This window comes from Pseudophryne corroboree, chromosome 11 (genome assembly GCF_028390025.1).
Source record: "Pseudophryne corroboree isolate aPseCor3 chromosome 11, aPseCor3.hap2, whole genome shotgun sequence".
In the NCBI taxonomy this organism is placed as follows: Eukaryota; Metazoa; Chordata; class Amphibia; order Anura; family Myobatrachidae; genus Pseudophryne; species Pseudophryne corroboree.
In genome coordinates, this window is record NC_086454.1 from 295,031,772 (window position 1) to 295,053,043 (window position 21,272).

Here is a 21,272-nt window from a genome sequence, read left to right on the forward strand (position 1 = left end):
TTACACACTTTGGGGACATTTGCCATTATAAATATCACTATAGCTCCGGCGCCATTGTAAGGGGCGGAGCTTCCTCAGAGCGGGACCAGCGGCTTCTTGTCGCCATTTCCTGCACACACAGCACTGCCAGCTCCTTCAAGGGATCCTCCACGGCCAGACACTGGTACATCATACTTGCCTACTTTGGAAAAAGCATGTCAGGGAGATGTGAAAGTAACACCTATCAGCGCAGACGTGTACTGATACATCGGAGACATCCAAATGTAAATGAGCCCCAAAGTTAGCAAGATCTAATTGTTGAAGAAAAGACTCTTATATTTTGCAGAATTTGTTTGTCTAATGTGTTTTACAAGAGTTTCCATATACTGTAAGTGGCCACGAGAAACTTTATTTCAAATGCATGTAGCCATAGGGATCATTGCATCCTGCTCGCACCCTAATGAGGCAGGATGGAGACATACTCTCCCGTATTCACGGGTCTGTGGGGAGGGGTTCAAATGACACAAATCGCGTCATTTTAGCCCCACCCCCTTCACACGGAACCACGAATCGCTGCATTTTCCCGATGTGGGGGTGGGGCTTGATGATGTCACAGCCTGGCCCTGCCCCCCGAAGTCTCCTGCATCGTCTCCTCTCCAGGCTTCTCTCGGACAGGAGAATTAGAAAGTAGGTAAGTATGGATCATTGGGGTAAATTTACTAAGGTGGGAGATTTTTAGAACTGGTGATGTTACCCATGGCAACCAATCAGATTCTACTTACCATTTAGCTAGCTGCTTCTAGCAGATAATAGATATAATCTGATTGGTTGCTATGGGCAACATCACCAGTTCTAAAAATCTCCCACCTTAGTAAATTTACCCCATTGTGTCTTATAACCAATGCAGGGAAATGGCGCTGATGTTCCCATTTGAATGTATGTATCTGTGATTTATTTCCCCCCTCCAAGAATGTAACAGCTGCATAATGGGGGTAAGGTGCAATCAGGGAGATTGCTGGACTATTCAGGGAGTCAGGGAGATTGCTTCTATTTCAGGGAGTCTCCTGCAGAATGAGGGAGCGTAGGCAATTATGTGGTACAGGGGTGTAGTTAAGGGGGAGAGCCTGCTGTGAGACCTATATATTAGGCTCCTCACGCACTATATACCACATTGCCTCACTTCTAACTGTATTATTGTTAGTTCTCAGGCTGGTGCTGGTCCCCCCTCTCTGAGTATCTCCACACACAATAGTCTGGGCAGGCTTGCTTGTACCTGTTGTTCTCTGTGTTTGTGTGTGACTGTAAATGTCCTCTGTCAGCATGGTGAAAAAAGCTGTGTGTGCTGTTTGTCACACCAGGTTTTCCCCCTCCCCAGCAGATTCTCTCATGTGTAAACAATGCAGTCAGCCCTCACAAGATAGTGGGGCTTCAGGGGGTGATTTGCAGGAGCCTCCTTGGCTCAGCTCCATAAAATCTATGATGGCTGACATGTAAAAAACTGACTACTACTAGACAAGAAAGGCAGCAGTTACAACAGTCTATGGCTGCTCTGGCAAAAGATAGGGCAGACAGTAGACATGTTTCTCTGACGTCCTAGTGGATGCTGGGACTCCGTCAGGACCATGGGGATTAGCGGCTCCGCAGGAGACAGGGCACAAAAATAAAAGCTTTAGGACTAGGTGGTGTGCACTGGCTCCTCCCCCTATGACCCTCCTCCAAGCCTCAGTTAGGTTTTTGTGCCCGTCCGAGCAGGGTGCAATCTAGGTGGCTCTCCTAAAGAGCTGCTTAGAAAAAGTTATTAGGTTTTTTATTTTCAGTGAGTCCTGCTGGCAACAGGCTCACTGCAACGAGGGACTTAGGGGAGAAGAAGTGAACTCACCTGCGTGCAGGATGGATTGGCTTCTTAGGCTACTGGACACCATTAGCTCCAGAGGGATCGAACACAGGCCCAGCCATGGAGTCCGGTCCCGGAGCCGCGCCGCCGACCCCCTTGCAGATGCCGAAAAGTGAAGAGGTCCAGAAACCGGCGGCAGAAGACTTTTCAGTCTTCATGAGGTAGCGCACAGCACTGCAGCTGTGCGCCATTGTTGTCAGCACACTTCACACCAGCGGTCACTGAGGGTGCAGGACGCTGGGGGGGGGCGCCCTGGGCAGCAATGATAATACCTTGTTCTGGCTAAAAATACATCACATATAGCCCCTGGGGCTATATGGATGTATTTAACCCCTGCCAGGTCTCACAAACACCGGGAGAAGAGCCCGCCGAAATAGGGGGCGGGGCCTATCTCCTCAGCACACAGCGCCATTTTCCTGCACAGCTCCGCTGCGAGGAAGGCTCCCAGGACTCTCCCCTGCACTGCACTACAGAAACAGGGTAAAAAAACAGAGAGGGGGGGCACTTTTTTGGCGATATTGATATATTAAGCTGCTATAAAGGAAACAACACTTCTGTAGGGTTGTTCCTATATATTTATAGCGCTTGGGTGTGTGCTGGCAAACTCTCCCTCTGTCTCCCCAAAGGGCTAGTGGGGTCCTGTCTTCGATAAGAGCATTCCCTGTGTGTCTGCTGTGTGTCGGTACGTGTGTGTCGACATGTATGAGGACGATGTTGGTGTGGAGGCGGAGCAATTGCCGGTAATGGTGATGTCACCCCCTAGGGAGTCGACACCGGAATGGATGGCTTTGTTTATGGAATCACGTGATAATGTCAGCACGTTACAAAAATCAGTTGACGACATGAGACGGCCGGCAAACCAGTTAGTACCTGTCCAGGCGTCTCAGACACCGTCAGGGGCTGTAAAACGCCCTTTACCTCAGTCGGTCGACACAGACCCAGACACGGACACCGAATCTAGTGTCGACGGTGAAGAAACAAACGTATTTTCCAGTAGGGCCACACGTTATATGATCACGGCAATGTAGGAGGCTTTGCATATCTCTGATACTGCAAGTACCACAAAAAGGGGTATTATGTGGGGTCTGAAAAAACTACCTGTAATTTTTCCTGAATCAGAGGAATTGAATGAAGTGTGTGATGAAGCGTGGGTTAACCCCGATAGAAAACTGCTAATTTCAAAGAAGTTATTGGCATTATATCCTTTCCCGCCAGAGGTTAGGGCGCGCTGGGAAACACCCCCTAGGGTGGATAAGGCACTCACACGCTTATCAAAACAAGTGGCGTTACCGTCTCCTGAAACGGCCGCCCTCAAGGATCCAGCTGATAGGAGGCTGGAAACTACCCTGAAAAGTATATACACTCATACTGGTGTTATACTGCGACCAGCCATCGCCTCAGCATGGATGTGCAGTGCTGGGGTGGTTTGGTCGGATTCCCTGACTGAAAATATTGATACCCTGGATAGGGACAGTATTTTATTGATTATAGAGCAATTAAAGGATGCTTTTCTTTATATGCGAGATGCTCAGAGGGATATTTGCACTCTGGCATCGAGAGTAAGTGCGATGTCCATATCTGCCAGAAGAAGTTTATGGACGCGACAGTGGTCAGGTGATGCGGATTCCAAACGGCATATGGAAGTATTGCCGTATAAAGGGGAGGAATTATTTGGGGTCGGTCTATCGGATTTGGTGGCCACGGCAACAGCCGGGAAATCCACCTTTTTACCTCAGGTCCCCTCCCAACAAAAAAAGACACCGTCTTTTCAGCCGCAGTCCTTTCGTTCCTATAAGAACAAGCGGGCAAAAGGACAGTCATATCTGCCCCGAGGCAAAGGAAAGGGTAAGAGAGTGCACCAAGCAGCTCCCTCCCAGGAGCAGAAGCCCTCCCCGGCTTCTGCAAAGCCCTCAGCATGACGTTGGGGCTTTACAAGCGGACTCAGGGGCGGTGGGGGGTCGACTCAAGAATTTCAGCGCACAGTGGGCTCACTCACAGGTGGACCCCTGGATCCTGCAGGTAGTATCTCAGGGTTACAGGTTGGAATTCGAGAAGTCTCCCCCTTGCCGGTTCCTAAAGTCTGCTCTGCCAACGTCTCCCTCAGACAGGGCGACGGTATTGGAAGCCATTCACAAGCTGTATTCTCAGCAGGTGATAGTCAAGGTACCCCTCCTACAACAGGGAAAGGGGTATTATTCCACACTATTTGTGGTACCGAAGCCGGACGGCTCGGTAAGACCTATTCTAAATCTGAAATCTTTGAACCTGTACATACAAAAATTCAAGTTCAAGATGGAGTCACTCAGAGCAGTGATAGCGAATCTGGAAGAAGGGGACTTTATGGTGTCCCTGGACATCAAGGATGCTTACCTGCATGTCCCAATTTGCCCTTCACATCAAGGGTACCTCAGGTTCGTGGTGCAAAACTGTCATTATCAGTTTCAGACGCTGCCGTTTGGATTGTCCACGGCACCTCGGGTCTTTACCAAGGTAATGGCCGAAATGATGTTTCTTCTGCGAAGAAAAGGCGTATTAATTATCCCTTACTTGGACGATCTCCTGATAAGGGCAAGGTCCAGAGAACAGCTGGAGGACGTAGTAGCACTAACCCAAGTAGTGCTGCAACAGCACGGGTGGATTCTGAATTTTCCAAAATCTCAATTGACCCCGACGACACGTCTGCTGTTCCTGGGAATGATTCTGGACACGGTTCAGAAAAAGGTGTTTCTTCCGGAGGAGAAAGCCAGGGAGTTATCCGAACTTGTCAGGAACCTCCTAAAACCAGGAAAAGTGTCTGTGCATCAATGCACAAGAGTCCTGGGAAAAATGGTGGCTTCTTACGAAGCGATTCCATTCGGCAGATTCCACGCACGAACTTTTCAGTGGGATCTGCTGGACAAATGGTCCGGATCGCATCTGCAGATGCATCAGCGGATAACTTTGTCTCCACGGACAAGGGTGTCTCTTCTGTGGTGGTTGCAGAGTGCTCATCTGTTAGAGGGCCGCAGATTCGGCATACAGGACTGGGTCCTGGTGACCACGGATGCCAGTCTGAGAGGCTGGGGAGCGGTCACACAGGGAAGAAACTTCCAGGGAGTGTGGTCAAGCCTGGAGATGTCTCTTCACATAAATATACTGGAGCTAAGAGCGATTTACAATGCTCTAAGCCTGGCAAAACCCCTGCTTCAGGGTCAGCCGGTGTTGATCCAGTCGGACAACATCACGGCAGTCGCCCACGTAAACAGACAGGGCGGCACAAGAAGCAGGAGGGCAATGGCAGAAGCTGCAAGGATTCTTCGCTGGGCAGAAGATCATGTGATAGCACTGTCAGCAGTGTTCATTCCGGGAGTGGACAACTGGGAAGCGGACTTCCTCAGCAGACACGATCTACACCCGGGAGAGTGGGGACTTCATCCAGAAGTCTTCCACATGATTGTGAACCGTTGGGAAAAACCAAAGGTGGATATGATGGCGTCCCGCCTCAACAAAAAACTGGACCGGTATTGCGCCAGGTCAAGAGACCCTCAGGCAATAGCTGTGGACGCTCTGGTAACACTGTGGGTGTTCCAGTCAGTGTATGTGTTTCCTCCTCTGCCTCTCATACCAAAAGTACTGAGAATTATACGGCAAAGGGGAGTAAGAACGATACTCGTGGCTCCGGATTGGCCAAGAAGAACTTGGTACCCGGAACTTCAGGAGATGCTCACGGAAGATCCGTGGCCTCTACCTCTAAGACGGGACCTGCTTCAGCAGGGACCGTGTCTATTCCAAGACTTACCGCGGCTGCGTTTGACGGCATGGCGGTTGAACGCCGAATTCTAAGGGAAAAAGGCATTCCGGAAGAGGTCATCCCTACCCTGGTAAAAGCCAGGAAGGAGGTGACTGCACAACATTATCACCGCATTTGGAGAAAATATGTTGCGTGGTGTGAGGCCAGGAAGGCCCCGACGGAGGAATTTCAACTGGGTCGATTCCTACATTTCCTGCAAACAGGATTGTCTATGGGCCTCAAATTAGGGTCCATTAAGGTTCAAATTTCGGCCCTGTCGATTTTCTTCCAGAAAGAATTGGCTTCAGTTCCTGAAGTCCAGACTTTTGTAAAAGGAGTACTACATATACAGCCCCCGGTTGTGCCCCCAGTGGCTCCGTGGGATCTTAATGTAGTTTTGGATTTTCTCAAATCCCATTGGTTTGAGTCACTCAAATCGGTGGATTTGAAATATCTTACATGGAAAGTAACCATGCTACTGGCCCTGGCTTCAGCCAGGAGAGTGTCAGAATTGGCGGCTTTATCGTATAAAAGCCCATATCTGATTTTCCATTCGGACAGGGCAGAACTGCGGACGCGTCCTCAGTTTCTGCCTAAGGTGGTTTCAGCGTTTCACCTGAACCAGCCTATTGTGGTGTCTGCGGCTACTAGCGATTTGGAGGATTCCAAGTTGCTGGACGTTGTCAGGGCATTGAAAATATATATTTCAAGGACGGCTGGAGTCAGAAAATCTGACTCGCTGTTTATACTGTATGCACCCAACAAGCTGGGTGCTCCTGCTTCTAAGCAGACGATTGCTCGTTGAATTTGTAGCACAATTCAACTTGCACATTCTGTGGCAGGCCTGCCACAGCCTAAATCTATCAAGGCCCATTCCACAAGGAAGGTGGGCTCATCTTGGGCGGCTGCCCGAGGGGTCTCGGCATTACAACTCTGCCGAGCAGCTACGTGGTCGGGGGAGAACACGTTTGTAAAATTCTACAAATTTGATACCCTGGCTAAAGAGGACCTGGAGTTCTCTCATTCGGTGCTGCAGAGTCATCCGCACTCTCCCGCCCGTTTGGGAGCTTTGGTATAATCCCCATGGTCCTGACGGAGTCCCAGCATCCACTAGGACGTCAGAGAAAATAAGATTTTACTTACCGATAAATCTATTTCTCGTAGTCCGTAGTGGATGCTGGGCGCCCATCCCAAGTGCGGATTGTCTGCAATACTTGTACATAGTTATTGTTACAAAAAAATCGGGTTGTTATTGTTGTGAGCCGTCTGTTCAGAGGCTCCTACATTTGTCATACTGTTAACTGGGTTCAGATCACAGGTTGTACGGTGTGATTGGTGTGGCTGGTATGAGTCTTACCCGGGATTCAAAATCCTTCCTTATTGTGTACGCTCGTCCGGGCACAGTATCCTAACTGAGGCTTGGAGGAGGGTCATAGGGGGAGGAGCCAGTGCACACCACCTAGTCCTAAAGCTTTTATTTTTGTGCCCTGTCTCCTGCGGAGCCGCTAATCCCCATGGTCCTGACGGAGTCCCAGCTTCCACTACGGACTACGAGAAATAGATTTATCGGTAAGTAAAATCTTATTTTCCCTTCTATCAAATCCATTACCCCAAAAAAGGGGGTTACCTGATATCCTCTCGCAATCTGAGGAGGAGGTACCAGAGGTAGAGGAGGGGGAAGAGCTTGATGTCTTAAATATTCCTGGGACAGATGTGCAGCAATCCTTTTTCTCATCACAAAAAAAGCTACAGGTCATATTTCCTGACTCAATGGAACTGGATGATCTTTTTAGAGAGCCATGGGCAACTTCTAATAAGAAATTACAGGTATCAAAGAAATAGATGGCTACCTTCCCTTTTGCACAAGAGGGGCGCAAGGTCTGGAAAACTCCCCCTGCTGTCGATGCATCAGTATCGCATCTGTCAAAAAGGACAGTACTGCCGGTCCCAGGGGGTACGGCCTTAAAGGAACCCGCAGACACGAAAATAGAAACTACTTTAAAATCTATTTATGTTGCAGCGGGGGCCTCCCAGAGGCCTGTTATTGCAGGTTGTTGGGTGAAAGATGCCATTCATACATGGGCCGGTAACATCCAAGAGGGCCTTGATGGGGACAAGTCCCTGGCTGATATGGTGATATTAATTCAGCACATACAGGAGTCTGCCCGCTTCCTCAGTGATACCATCAAAGGTATTGGGGTAATAAATACCTGTACTGTTACCATGGTGGTTCCACACACAGAGCGTTGTGGATACGTCAGTGGGTGGCGGACACGGAGTCTAAAAAGAGTGCGGAGGCCTTAACCCTTCACAGGAGATTGGCTGTTCAGGGGTGAATTGGATACCTGGATTTCAAAGGCTACTGCTGGTAAGTCCACGTACCTCCCCTCGGCTGCTCCACTGGCTAGACGTTCCTACACTGGACCGTCTCTCTGCAGTCCTTTCGGACGCCGCGCTTTCAAGGTAAGGCGCAAGGTGCCTCAAATGCGGCATGAGGTTCAAGAGGTAAGTCTCATAAACCTGCCACCTCCGCTTCCCAGGAACAAGGCGTCAGCTCTGTCTCTTCCAAACCCTCAGCATGACGGAGTCCCTCCACTCCAGGGGGACTTCGGGGTGGGAGCTCGTCTGAGATTCTTCAGCTCCATCTGGAACAGCTCCTGCCAGGACGCTTGGGTAAAAGATCCCAAGGCTACAAGCTGGAATTTGAAAGTCTTCCACCTCTCAGGTTTTTCAAGTCGGGTTTATGAGCTTCAGAAACCATGCGCCTCACGTTGCAGGAGGCCATTCAAAACTTAGCCCAGACCCAGTTCATTGTTCCTGTGCCACCTCAACAACAAGGTGCGGCATACTAATCCAGCCTTTTTGTGGTACCAAAACCGTATGGTTCAATGAGACGCATTTTAAACCTCAAATCGTTAAACCCATATCTGCGGGTTTTCCGGTTCAAAATGGAGTCTCTGAGAGCAGTGATCTCAGGTTTGGAGGAGGGAGAGTTTTTGGTCTCCCTGGATATAAAGGATGCTTACCTCCATATACCGATATGGCTGTCTCATCAAGCTTATCTCAGGTTTGCTCTGAAACAGGAACACAACCAGTTCCAGGCTCTACCCTTTGGCCTATCCACGGCACCAAGGGTCTTCACCAATGTGATGACGGAAAGGATGTTCCAACTCAGGAATCAGGGTGTAAACATTGTCCCCTACCTAGACAATCTGCTAATCAAAGCAAGATCAAAGGAATTAGTGGTGAACAGCATCTCCCGCACGTGGTCACTCCTCAATAGCCGCCTCCCTTTAAACATACTGGAACTCAGAGCGATCTACAATGCTCTGCTACAGGCAGCTCATCTGCTCCAAGGTCTGGCCATTCAGGTACAGTCGGACAATGCCACGGCTGTGGCTTACGTCAACTGGCAAGGTGGAACAAGGAGCAGGGCCTGCATGAGGGAGGTATCCAAGATTCTCCGCTGGGCCATACAGATTGCAAGGGCGGTGTCGGCCATATTCATTCCAGGAGTCGACAACTGGGAAGCAACCTTCCTCAGCTGTCATGACCTCCAGCCAGGAGAGTGGGTTCTTCAACCTCAAGTGTTTCAACTGATAACAGATCTGTGGGGCTGCCCACAGATCGATCTGATGGCCTCTCGGCTCAACAACAAGCTTCAGTGCTATTGTTGCAGAATGAGGGACTCTCTGGCCTCGGCAGTGGATGCGCTGATGACTTCATGGGATTACCTACTTGTTTCCTCCGATTCCGTTGCTCCCCAAGGTTCTAAAGCGAATCAAAAGAGAGGGAGCTCAGGCGATTCTCATCGCCCCGCACTGGCCTCGGGAGGGTTTGGTACGCGGATCTTCTGGAGATGGCCATAGAAGACCACTGCCCCTAGCGCTAAGGGAAGATCTTCAACAAGGACCGTTCGTCTACCCGGACTTACGGCGGATTCGTTTGACGGCACGGCGGTTCAGCGGAACCTTCTAGCTGAGAAGGGCATCCCAGGAAAAGTTATTACCACCATGATTCAAGCCAGAAAACCGGTTACGTCGAAGCACTACCACCATATCTGGAAACAATACGTCTCCTGGTGTGAGCGCCGAAAAATATCCTCCTGCGGATTTTAACCTGGGGCGCTTTTTGCGCTTTTTACAGGCTGGTGTGGATATGGGCCTAAGGTTGGCCTCCATAAAGATTCAGATCTCGGCCTTGTCCATTTTCTTTCAGAAGAAACTGGCTGCTTTGCCTGGAGTCCAGACTTTCCTGCAGGGTGTCCTGCATATACAACCTCCTTTGTGCCGCCCACGGCACCTTGGGATCTAAATGTGGTTTTGTCCTTACTACAGTCCTCTTGGTTTGAACCTCTGATGTCGGTGGAGGACAAATACCTTACGTGGAAGACGGTTATGCTCCTAGCCTTGGCTTCCGCTAGACGTGTCTCCGAACTTGGAGCTTTGTCCTGTAAAGTCCCTACTTGGTCATTCATGAGGACAGAGCGGAACTCCGGACTCGACAACAGTTCCTACCTAAAGTGGTATCAGCATTCACTTGAATCAGCCTATTGTGGTTCCGGCGGCTTCAGCCTCTTCCTCAATTCCTGAGTCATTGGATGTGGTGTGAGCCCTGAAAAGTTGTGTCAAGAGGACTGCTGCTGCCAGAAAATTGGATTCTTTCTTTGTACTGTAGGATGCTTTCAAAAAGGGTCGTCCTGCTTCAAAGCAGTCCATTGCCCGTTGGATTAGGCTTACTGTTCAACAGGCCTACGCTTCGGCCTTGGTCTATCAAGGCTCACTCCACGAGGTCTGTGGGTTCTTCCTGGGCGGCTGCCTGGGGTGTATCGGCCCTACAACTGTGTCGAGCCGCTACCTTGTCGGGGACAAACACTTTTGTCAAGTTTTACAGGTTTGATACCCTGGCTGCAGAGGATGTCCAGTTTGGACGTACATTGTTGCAGATGTCTTAGCACGTTCCCACCCTGTTTGGGAGCTTTGGGATGTCCCCATTGTACTAAGGTCCCCAGTATCCCTTATGGATGATAGAGAAAAGAGGATTTTATTTACCTACCGGAAAATCCTTTTCTCGTAGTCCATAAGGGATACTGGGCACCCGCCTCTGTGCTGCGACTTTACTGCAAGTTTTTGTTCTTGTGTGAAGTTGTTCCAACAGCTGTTGCTGTTGTGTTTTGCTAGCTCATTGTTGTGTTGTGTGCTGGTTCGTTAATCTCACCACTCATTGTTATGTATCCTCCTCTCAAGTATGTCCATCTCCTTCGGGCACAGTTTTCCTAGACTAAGCTGTAGGGGATAGCATAGAGGGGAGGAGCCAGCACTCCCTGTGGAAGAAATTTAAAGTGCACCGGCTCCTTTGGACCCCTTCTATACCCCATTGTACTGTCCCCAGTATCCCTTATGGACTACGAGAAAAGGATTTACCGGTAGGTAATTAAATTCCTCTTTTTTTTAACGCAAGAATTTCATAAAAATATTTGATTATAAAAGAAATGAGCCTGTTTTTGGTCCCTTTTCAGCTTTCCGACTGTAACCTGCATCTGTCACAGCTTGAGGAGGAGAACTTTGCTCTGAGGGTCTGTCAGCAGAAGCAGGAAGCTGAGGTGAGGACAAGCTGCTGCCTGGACCTCGGATGGATAAATGGTGGTACAGTAGGTCCCCGGTTCCATTATCTCATATCTGATTGCTTTCTCTGCAGATAGATAAACTGAGAGAAGAGTCTCTGTATGCACAGCGAGGGGAAGCTGCAGAGCCAGCATGGGATCTGCAGGAGAGAGAGGATCTAGAGGAAAGACTTTCCAGGTCCGAGAGCGCAGAGCGGGAACACCTGACATTAATTCAAAGAATGAGAGCAGAGATGCAGGACACTATGTTCAGGGTCAGTGTACTGTATAGACAAATCTCCACTCAGTTCCCCCCACCCCTTCCACCCCCTCTCTCTCTGCTGTCTATAGTTACTAGAATGGTTCTTGAAATTATTCTCTGCCTCTCTATTGCATAGAATCTCGCAGTCATTGTACAGGTGGCAGGTAAATAGCTTCAAATTAGAAGTACTGATGCAGACACTGATGCCGACATGGTTATAATGTCGACAATCCATTTCTAAGGTACCCCTAGCCCTGTTGCTCATACTTGCATTTTCACTTTGTCAACATCCTGTCCATGTTGACATATTAAAAACTGACACTGTAACCATGATAACTGCCAGCATTGTGTTGACTTAGTGAACCTCCACTTCCTGACTGCATACCGGTATTCATATGTATCAACAAATGGCAGTAACACGCTAGTGATCTTTAACCCAGAAGTGATGTCACCTGTTGCTAGGCAGGAGACGGCACGGCTGGGCACATGTTCTAGACTGTCCTTCTCTTGCAGTTGAGTGCTATGCAGGAAGAGCTGCAGGGGGCACAGGCCGAGGCGGCCTCCCTGCGAGGGAGATACAGTAGGTCTCAGAGAGAAGCAGTGGAGCTGCAGGATCGGGTCCTGGAGCAGGAGAGAAAGAACACAGAGCTGCAGAGGGAACATCGGAGCACGCTGGAGAGTCTTCACAGAGCCCGAGAGCAGGTCAGCGATAGAGAATGTACCAGAAGGAGGATCAGCGGCCATTCTCCTGTTGATAGAAGCCTGTAGCAGGATATGTGAACCTGAGTATTAAGCTTAGCCTGCTGCGGCACAGTGTGTAGGCAGAGTAAATATAGCAATGCGCTTTATGATCACCAAGACCACCTCAGTGCTAGGGATTACCTGCCAATCACATCTAGCCGTCATTGGGCCGAATTCAGACCTTATAGCAGCAGCAAATTTGTTAGCAGATGGGCAAAACCATGTGCACTGCAGGGGGTGCAGATATAACATGTGCAGAGAGGGTTAGATTTGGGTGGGTTATATTGTTTCTGTGCAGGGTAAATACTGGATGCTTAATTTTTACACTGCAATTTAGATTTGAACACACCCCACTCTGAAAATGTTATATCCCCCCCGCAGTGCACATGGTTTTACCCATTTGCTAACAAATTTGCTGCTGCAATCAGGTCTGAATTAGCCACATTGTCCTCATCAGCAGCAGCTATTTATACCTGACCCTGAGCACTCACAAATAATACAGCATTCTAAGGAGTATATGGTCTGTGTCCAGTTGTGCATCTGCGCAGTGTATTTTTACTATCAGAACGCACCTCACCCCCGTCCTTTCTCTCCAGGCACAGCTGGATGTAAGGGCTAGGATCACGCAAGGGTGCATATAGTCTTTTCGGCCATGCGCACATTGATTTCATACAAGATAATGGCTTTAGGCTCATTCTGCATCAGGCGCTATACACGTTTGGGCTCTTTATTTCAGCTGTCACTTGCTGATCCTTCACCCCTGCAAATGATATTATTCTGCCTATATAAAGGATTATACCTCTCCCAAATCCTCTGACTTCTATTTATTTCCAGCTGCTGAATCAGGAACAGTCCCTGCAGGATCTGCAGGAAGAACGGTTACGGCTCCAGGACCACAGCCAGCGCCTAGAACAGGAGACTGGAGCTCTTCATGCGGAGCTGGAGACCCAGAGCCTGGCTTTAAGTGAGCAGAACAGTCTTACTGCCAGCAAGGTATATACACACCCACCCATATAAGCTCTATGTATTAGGGGTATATGCAATTCCGGGCGAATTGCGGCACTTTTTCGCCCGTTTTTAAATTCGACACAATTCGACTGTCGAATTCCAGTCCCGCTGTCGAAAAACGGACCAATTGACGGATTTTGAATAGACTTTTCAGACGGTACAAAAAACGGCTAAAACCCAGAAAAGAATTGCGTGCCACCCCCCCCCCCCCCCCCCTAAGCATAACCAGCCTCGGGCTCTTTGAGCCGGTCCTGGTTGTAAAAATACGGGGGGGGGGGGGGGGGGAATTACAGGGGATTCCCCGTAATTTTAGAACCAGCACCGGGCTCTGCGTCCGGTCCTGGTGTCAAAAATACGGGGGACAAAAGACGTAGGGGTCCCCCGTATTTTTGGAACCAGCACCGGGCTGCACTAGCTGGGGAGATAATGCCACAGCCGGGGGACACTTTTATATCGGTCCCTGCGGCCGTGGCATTAAAACCCCAACTAGTCACCCCTGGCCGGGGTACCCTGTAGGAGTGGGAACCCCTTCAATCAAGGGGTCCCCCCCTCCAGCCACCCAAGGGCCAGGGGTGAAGCCCGAGGCTGTCCCCCCCCATCCAAGGGCTGCGGATGGGGGGCTGATAGCCAGAGTGTAAAATGAAAGAATATTGGTTTTTGCAGCAGAACTACAAGTCCCAGCAAGCCTCCCCCGCAAGCTGGTACTTGAAGAACCACAAGTACCAGCATGCGGGGGTAAAACGGGCCCGCTGGTACCTGTAGTTCTACTGCAAAAAAAATACCCAAATAAAAACAGGACACAGACACCGTGAAAGTAAAACTTTATTACATACATGCCGACACACACATACTTACCTATGTGGACACGCCGACTCTGGCCACGTCTCCGTCTGTTGACGTCCGGGGTACCTTAAAATAAAATTATATACTCACCTAAATCCAGTGTCCTGGTCTTTTATTTGTAATCCACGTACTTGGCAAAAAAAAAAAAAACGCATACCCGATCCACACGGACTGAAAGGGGTCCCATGTTTACACATGGGACCCCTTTCCCCGAATGCTGAGACCCCCTGTGACTCCTGTCCTTCAGGCAATCAGGGAGCGCCACGTCGTGGCACTCTCCTGATTGGCTTTGCGCGTCTGAGCTGGCAGACAGCGCATCGCACAGCACCTCCATTAGTTTCAATGGTGGGAACTTTGCGGTCAGCGGTGAGGTCACCTGACCGCGGGTAACCCCACCACTGACCGCAAAGTTCCCACCATTGAAACTAATGGAGGTGCTGTGCGATGCACTGTCTGCCAGCTCAGACGCGCATAGGGAATCAGGAAAGTGCCAGGACGTGGCGCTCCCTGATTGCCTGAAGGGACCCTCTATGACAGGCGTCACAGGGGGTCTCAGCATTCGGGGAAAGGGGTCCCATGTGTAAACATGGGACCCCTTTCAGTCCGTGTGGATCGGCTATGCGTTTTTTTTTTTTTGCCAAGTACGTGGATTACAAATATCACAGGACACTGGATTTAGGTGAGTATAATTATCTTTTCTTTTCAGGTACCCCATGGATTCTACTTGGAGAAGTGGACCGAACATCGTGTCAACATAGGTAAGTATGTATGTGTCGGCATGTGTGAAATAAAGTTGTACTTGTCAAGGTGTGCGTGTCCTGTTTTTATTTGGGTGTTTTTTTTGCAGAAGAACTACAGGTACCAGCGGGACCGTTTCCCCCCCGCATGCTGGTACTTGTGGTTCTCCAAGTACCAGCTTGCGGGGAGGCTTGCTGGGACTTGTAGTTCTTCTGAAAAAACCAATATTCTTTCATTTTCAACAAGGCTATCAGCCCCCCATCCGCAGCCCTTGGATGGGGGGGACAGCCTCGGGCTTCACCCCTGGCCCGTGGGTGGCTGGGGGGGGGGGGACCCCTTGATTGAAGGGGTCCCCACTCCTCCAGGGTACCCCGGCCAGGGGTGACTAGTTGGGGTTTTAATGCCACGGCCGCAGGGACCGATATAAAAGTGTCCCCCGACTGTGGCATTATCTCCCCAGCTAGTGGAGCCCGGTGCTGGTTCTAAAAATACGGGGGATCCCCTGTAATTCCCCCCCCCCCCCGTATTTTTACAACCAGGACCGGCTCAAAGAGCCCGAGGCTGGTTATGCTTAGGAGGGGGGACCCAACGCATTTTTTTTTCAGGTTTTTAACCCATTCCATAAAAAAAAAATATATATATATTTTTAAAAATATATAAATAATACTTGTGCCTCCTAAATAGACAAACCAAGTACCTAATCCCTTCTAATATAAATAGATATGCGGTTAGCAATAAAAAAAACACCAAAAAAACACCAAAAAAACATGTTTTTAAAAAAATTTATTACATTCCGCCAGCAAAGTGAGGCGGATTGAAAATGACGAATTTACTGTCGAAAAAAGCACTGTTGTCGAATGTACATTCTTCAATTGAATATACTTTTGTCGAAAAGCCGCATTTGTACCATTGCAGAAATGTCGAATTTGTCAAATGTCGAATTTCAAAAAGTCGAATTTGAAAAGTCATTTTTTTGGCGAAAAGTACTGTATTGCATTGTCAATTTTTTTTTTTGGGCGAAAAAGTCCAGTTTTTCGACATTTTCGGGAATAGACCGCAATTGCATATACCCCTTAGTGTGAAAAGCCAGGTACTATAATGATACTGCATCTCTGCTTGTTACAGCTGAACCAAAAGGAGCAGCAGGTGGACCGTCTGCATAGAGAGGTGCAGGCTCTGAGGAGACAGCTCCAGCATGCAGAAGATAAGGTGAGAGTCATAAAACTTCCAAATAGTTATATGTAAGGATGAAGCCCTGAACTTTTTTCATTTGTTTTGTTTCCTGAAATATGCAGATTGTGTGCTTTAAGTCTAGTTACAGCCTATGCACAGATACTAAGAACATAGCAACCTAAGCAACACTGGATTCTAGGGAATAAGAATGGACAGCCGGTTCCATATATTCATCATCCGCTTTCCTTCCCAGGTCCAGCAGCTGGAGTCCACACTGAAAAGTCTCCAGGAGGAGCTGTCATTGTGTCGCACTGAGAAGTCCTCATTGTCGGAGACAGTTCTCAGATTGCAGAGAGAGAAACAAGACCTGAACATCCAGCAGGAGGATTTAGAACATAAGGTAAGATGATCACTACAGCAAGCCCTGGACATTGGCCAGTAGATGTGCTGTAGGCAGGCTTCAATGAGAGGCATCCAGCACCGGTGAAGGTCAGGAAATCAAGATAAAGTCAATGAGTAGATCATCTGGTCAAACTGCAGCCAGCTATATAATCTGTAACATTATATACCATATAGATGTCCTGCCAATTTCCAGCGGCTCTTTTATAGATGCAGTCACAGACTAGAGCCACAGAGAGACTGCAAGCCCAGCTGGCCACCTGCGAGTCTGAACAGGAGACAGCATGTGAGAAGATCACCGTGATCCAGGAAGAAAGAGATTCCCTCAAAAGCAAGGTCCACCAGCTTCAGAAGGAGGTAGCTGGAAATGAATGTTGTCTTATCAATTTATTTTTTTTGTTGGGGAGGAGACATCTATTCCTCAGATGTCTTCTCCATGGTTCTGCCTCTGTGTAGCTGTTCTCTGTGCTGCTTATCTACCACTGGTCTCCTCACTAGTACCTTTGTGGACCTGTACTGTTCTTTGTTTTCTTCCGTCAGCTCTTCCTCTTGGACTTTCTTCTCATCTCTGCTGCTGCTGTTCCTCTGGACTCTGCTCTATGTGGCTGGTCAGACTGCTCTTCCATGTGGGTTGCTCCTAACACCTATTTCCCTTAATTCTGGTCCATGTTGTGCTCCCATTCATCCACTTGTTCTGATCATCGCCTCCACTGGTCTGCTTCATATGCCTGTTTCCCCTGGTGCTCTCTTTTTGCACCTGATCTTCTCTTATCTGTCTCTATCCTCTGTATCACCTATAATCTGCACTCTTTCCATTGACTCTCATATCATCTCTGCTATTGGCCTTTTCCTTACATTGGCTTTCTTCTCTACTGACCATCATCCACCGGGCTCCACTGCCTCTGCCATCTTACCATAGGCCCATGTCCCACTTTCATCACCCTTTAATCTCCTCTTTGAATCCGGTCTCTCCCCACTGCTTTTGATTTCACCATGTTGCATCTCAGGTGTCGCAAAGCGATCAGCGACTAAGTGAGGCCCTACTCCAGGCAGAATCTTTGCAGCTTGATATTACCAGGAGAGACACAGAAATCCAATCCTTTAAGGAACAGCTAAAAAGCTCCCAAGATGCTTTGCAGATTGCTAAACAGGAGAAGGAGGAATGCAGCAAAGAGGCAGATGTACAGGTAAGTGTTACACAACTTCACCGACATCTTGTTCTAGTATCCAGAATGCATTTTATATAGCTGCTTCTCTCGTCCTATGTCAACAGGTCCAGAACAGAGAGATAACTATTGGTAGTCTCCAGCAGGAGCTAGCCACACTAGGAGAACAGCACGACGCATGCAGGACTCAGGTACGTTGGCGTTAGGAGTCAGACTTCCGGTGGCTTCAGGGTGTCCTGGTAAGGCGCATAGAGGGACCTGGCATATTATTGCACATTACTGCACTCTGTAAAGGTGGAGGCACACCCAGAACAGCATGATGAGTAACAGGGAAAAGGCAGGACTATTTTTGCCAGTGCAATGTGTCTTCCCCAATCTCTGTTTCCTTCTGATCAGCTGTCTCAGTGCCAGTCACTGCTGGAGCAGAAGCAACAAGAACTAGCAGCTGCAACAGAGGAGCGGAACTTGAAAGACAGAGAGATTTCCCAGCTGACTAGCAACATGGAGAAACTAGAGTGCGATCTGGGGATCGTCAGCGAAAAGCACAAAGCCGCCCAGAAAGAGGTCATCATAAGATACAGGCAGTCTGTTGTATGACCGGCCAGATCTGCCTATTCTTCTATTCTTGTCACTTCTTATTTCCCGTGTCTTAAGTGACTCATGGACTCTATCATTTACTGTCTGCCTGTTGTTTGCTTCACAACCCCAGGTCTCCAGCCGGGATCAGGTGATCCTGAACCTCCGCACAGATCTGATCGCTAGAGAACAGGAGCTGCAGCAAGCACGGAACGAGGTACCAATGCGGACTGGCGGGGAACTATTTGTCTTGGTTAAAACAGGTTATTAAAGGGAATGTGCAGAAAATGACTTTCTATGAAACTTCTAAAGCGTTATTGTGTTATACATTTTGTATGGACACAACTGTATTTAATCAAACAAATCAAACAAGATTTCTACCATTACTAGCAATAGTCACACCAACAAGGAAACCTCTTATTTCCAATATGCGGTGTTTGTACAGCGTTCGCTAATAACAGCATGGCCTTTCAGTGTATAGTTAGCCATAACATGCGTTTTGCAGCTTGCGGAACGCGGTGAGGAGCTGAGCAATGCTCGGTCCAAGTTCAAGAACTTGCAAAGCGATGTCCAAAGCCTCCAGGAGATCTGCTCGGAACGGGAAAGGACATGCATGGACAATGAAACCCTCATCCAGAGGCTGCAACAAGAGAGGGAGGAGAAACTCGCTGAGGTGAGAGCGACAGAGGGATATGTAGAGCCTCAGATGGGGCGTAATGTTCCTGCGGCGTTAGTAAAACCCATCGTCACGGTTATAGGTTCAGAGGCTGCAACAGCATCTCTCATCGCTGAGACACACACATCAGGTAGATACAGACTGTCTGAGAAGTGATTCTCTGCGGCTACAGGAGAAGCTGGACTCTGTAAGCCATAGCTCCAAGGAGCAGGAGCTGGAGCTTCAGCACTACAGAGTGAGAGCGGAGAGGCTCTCGCAGGACGTAACCCTTGCACAGCATTTGCAGCTGCAGCTTGAGGAGCAGGTAACTTTATTTTGGTAATGACATTTTTCCAATGTACAGTAGGTGCAGTGATTATCAGCAAGTGTCTCACATGAGGTGTAATCATTTCTGGCCTTCTCCCAGGTGTCACAGCGGGATGCAGAGCTGCGCCAGCGGGACGAAGAAGTGCAGACGCTGCAGAAACAACTCTGGGACGCAGAGGAGCGAGCAGTGAGCGCGGAGAGTCAGTGTAGCTCATCCAATAGCAGCATGGAGCTGTACCGCAGCAAGTACCAGGCCTGTGTGAGCCGGGTGGGGGAACAGGAGGCCAATCTGAGACAGATGGAAGATGACCTGCGAGAGATGAAGCTAGAGGTGTGTAAAATAAATAAAAGTATAATATACTTTTAAGTTTTGTACAACTGGCTTAAATTCAACTCTGTAATATATACAGAGGAGATGATATTACAGAGGTGTCCTCATACTTCATTGCTGCAATTGCACCTAGCAGCCTCTCTTGGAGCCCCAGGGCCCGGGAGGCTCTGCTAGCGCTGGACGTCCACTGTTCACCGTATACTGACTCAGTAGCACAGTCGCATTTTAAATTAACCAGAACAGTTTCCCAGTGCATCCAAGTCTCAGTGTCACGACTAAGACGCATTTTCGCTAAGAAAAGACACCCAATGTTAGCAGAGTTGCATGAGACCTGGCAGCTCACTCACGCCAGGCATCTGTCACTGCGGGGCGTATCGAGGCTGGATGTATGGAGGACACATCTGTGCCATGGCATCTTCCTTATTGCTGGTTTAATCCTTACTCCCCACCCACAGTGTCTATTCACAGTACTACTATGGGAATGAACCTCTTCTCTCACTTCACATCTTTAACCTCTTTATAACAGTTCCTTTGCTATCTCCATATTATCTTGTATCTTAAGCGCAGTACAGATAGTGTAAGGGCAACATGGAGGGTGTAATGGTTAGCATTACTGTCTCACAGCACTGAGGTCATGGCTTTGGTTCCCACCATGACCCTAACAGTGTGGAGTTTGTATATTCTCCCTGTACTTGCGTGGGTTTCCTCTGGATACTCCGATTTCTTCCCACAATCCAAAGCAAACAAGATGGGCCAAGTGGTTCTTATCTGCTGTCTGTGTTTGTTTTTGTCCAATATACAAAATTCAGCTCAGTCCCATGCTGCAAAGATACATATATGTCTGTACCTATTTTTACCTAATATCCCATCACGCTATAGCAAGTGGGAATAATTCTCTTGGGGTTTACCATCTAATTGAGGTTCTCCTCTGGAGTGGTGATATACTCATATTTGATAAATTAGAATCCTTCGTCAGGTCCTTATTCACATAGGTAAATCTTTCTTAGATAAAGTAAGATCAATCACAGCAGTACATTTAACGCGTTTCGCGAAACACCCGTTGGCTGGCCAAATCAGTGCGGCCAGCTTTATACCCTTGCACCATACCAAGGTTTGTGTGATCTCAACATCCCACCGTTCTCGCATACTCTGCTATATGCAACTGCCACTTAATGGTCATTATTCAGAAGCATCCACATGGTCTATTGCTCTCCCTGCACAATAATGTGTGTGCCTCTTCACAGTGTTTGTTAGTCTACCTTTATCACTAATGATACTGAACTTTTTCATTCCAATATCTTCGGTTCTCTCTCTATATGTATACATAGTTATAGATAGATGGCTATTCTGTATGTAGCTTTTGTGTTAAATGTAAAAGGATCAGAGACCACAGTTGGATAAGCCGATATATGCTCAGCCGCTGCAGGATATATAGAGGTAATAGCTGTATTGGCGTGATTAAGTAAAGAGCCTGTAACACAGGAGAGACCACAGATATCTTCTGCATTGCTGGCATTATCGGAACACATCGCAACCCCCATACAACATATAAGGATGTTGAGTCTATTTATGAAACTTTTCGTTTTCAGTGGACTCGCGTAACCAATGCCATTGAAAAAGCTTCCACAGTGAGGAGAGGGATCCATTGAGAACACCCCTCCTCTCGAGGGAATATTTACTAAAGTGCGGGTTTATAGAAGTGGAGATGTTGCCCATAGCAGCCAATCAGATTCAGCTATTTTCTTCTAGCACAGGGGCAGACTTTTTTTTCTGTGAAAGGGCCATTTGGATATTTATAAAATCCTTCCA

The 21,272-nt window shown here is 48.4% G+C and overlaps 1 protein-coding gene across 4 annotated transcripts in view; it reads left to right on the plus strand.

Moving 5' to 3' along the window:
* The window catches only part of PMFBP1 (polyamine modulated factor 1 binding protein 1), a 326,347-nt gene that overhangs the window by 215,412 nt on the left and 89,663 nt on the right, over window positions 1-21,272 (plus strand). For 3 of the 4 annotated variants that reach the window (XM_063945469.1, XM_063945471.1, XM_063945470.1), the window contains 14 exons: window positions 11,161-11,244; window positions 11,340-11,519; window positions 12,020-12,208; window positions 13,082-13,240; window positions 15,962-16,045; window positions 16,263-16,409; window positions 16,619-16,765; window positions 17,416-17,595; window positions 17,682-17,765; window positions 17,971-18,138; window positions 18,284-18,367; window positions 18,656-18,823; window positions 18,909-19,130; window positions 19,233-19,463. In XM_063945469.1, coding sequence (XP_063801539.1) covers window positions 11,161-11,244; window positions 11,340-11,519; window positions 12,020-12,208; window positions 13,082-13,240; window positions 15,962-16,045; window positions 16,263-16,409; window positions 16,619-16,765; window positions 17,416-17,595; window positions 17,682-17,765; window positions 17,971-18,138; window positions 18,284-18,367; window positions 18,656-18,823; window positions 18,909-19,130; window positions 19,233-19,463 — 2,127 coding nt within the window. Of the gene's footprint in view, window positions 1-11,160; window positions 11,245-11,339; window positions 11,520-12,019; window positions 12,209-13,081; window positions 13,241-15,961; window positions 16,046-16,262; window positions 16,410-16,618; window positions 16,766-17,415; window positions 17,596-17,681; window positions 17,766-17,970; window positions 18,139-18,283; window positions 18,368-18,655; window positions 18,824-18,908; window positions 19,131-19,232; window positions 19,464-21,272 lie in introns of those variants that run through there. The other variant, XM_063945472.1, reaches the window with a different exon arrangement.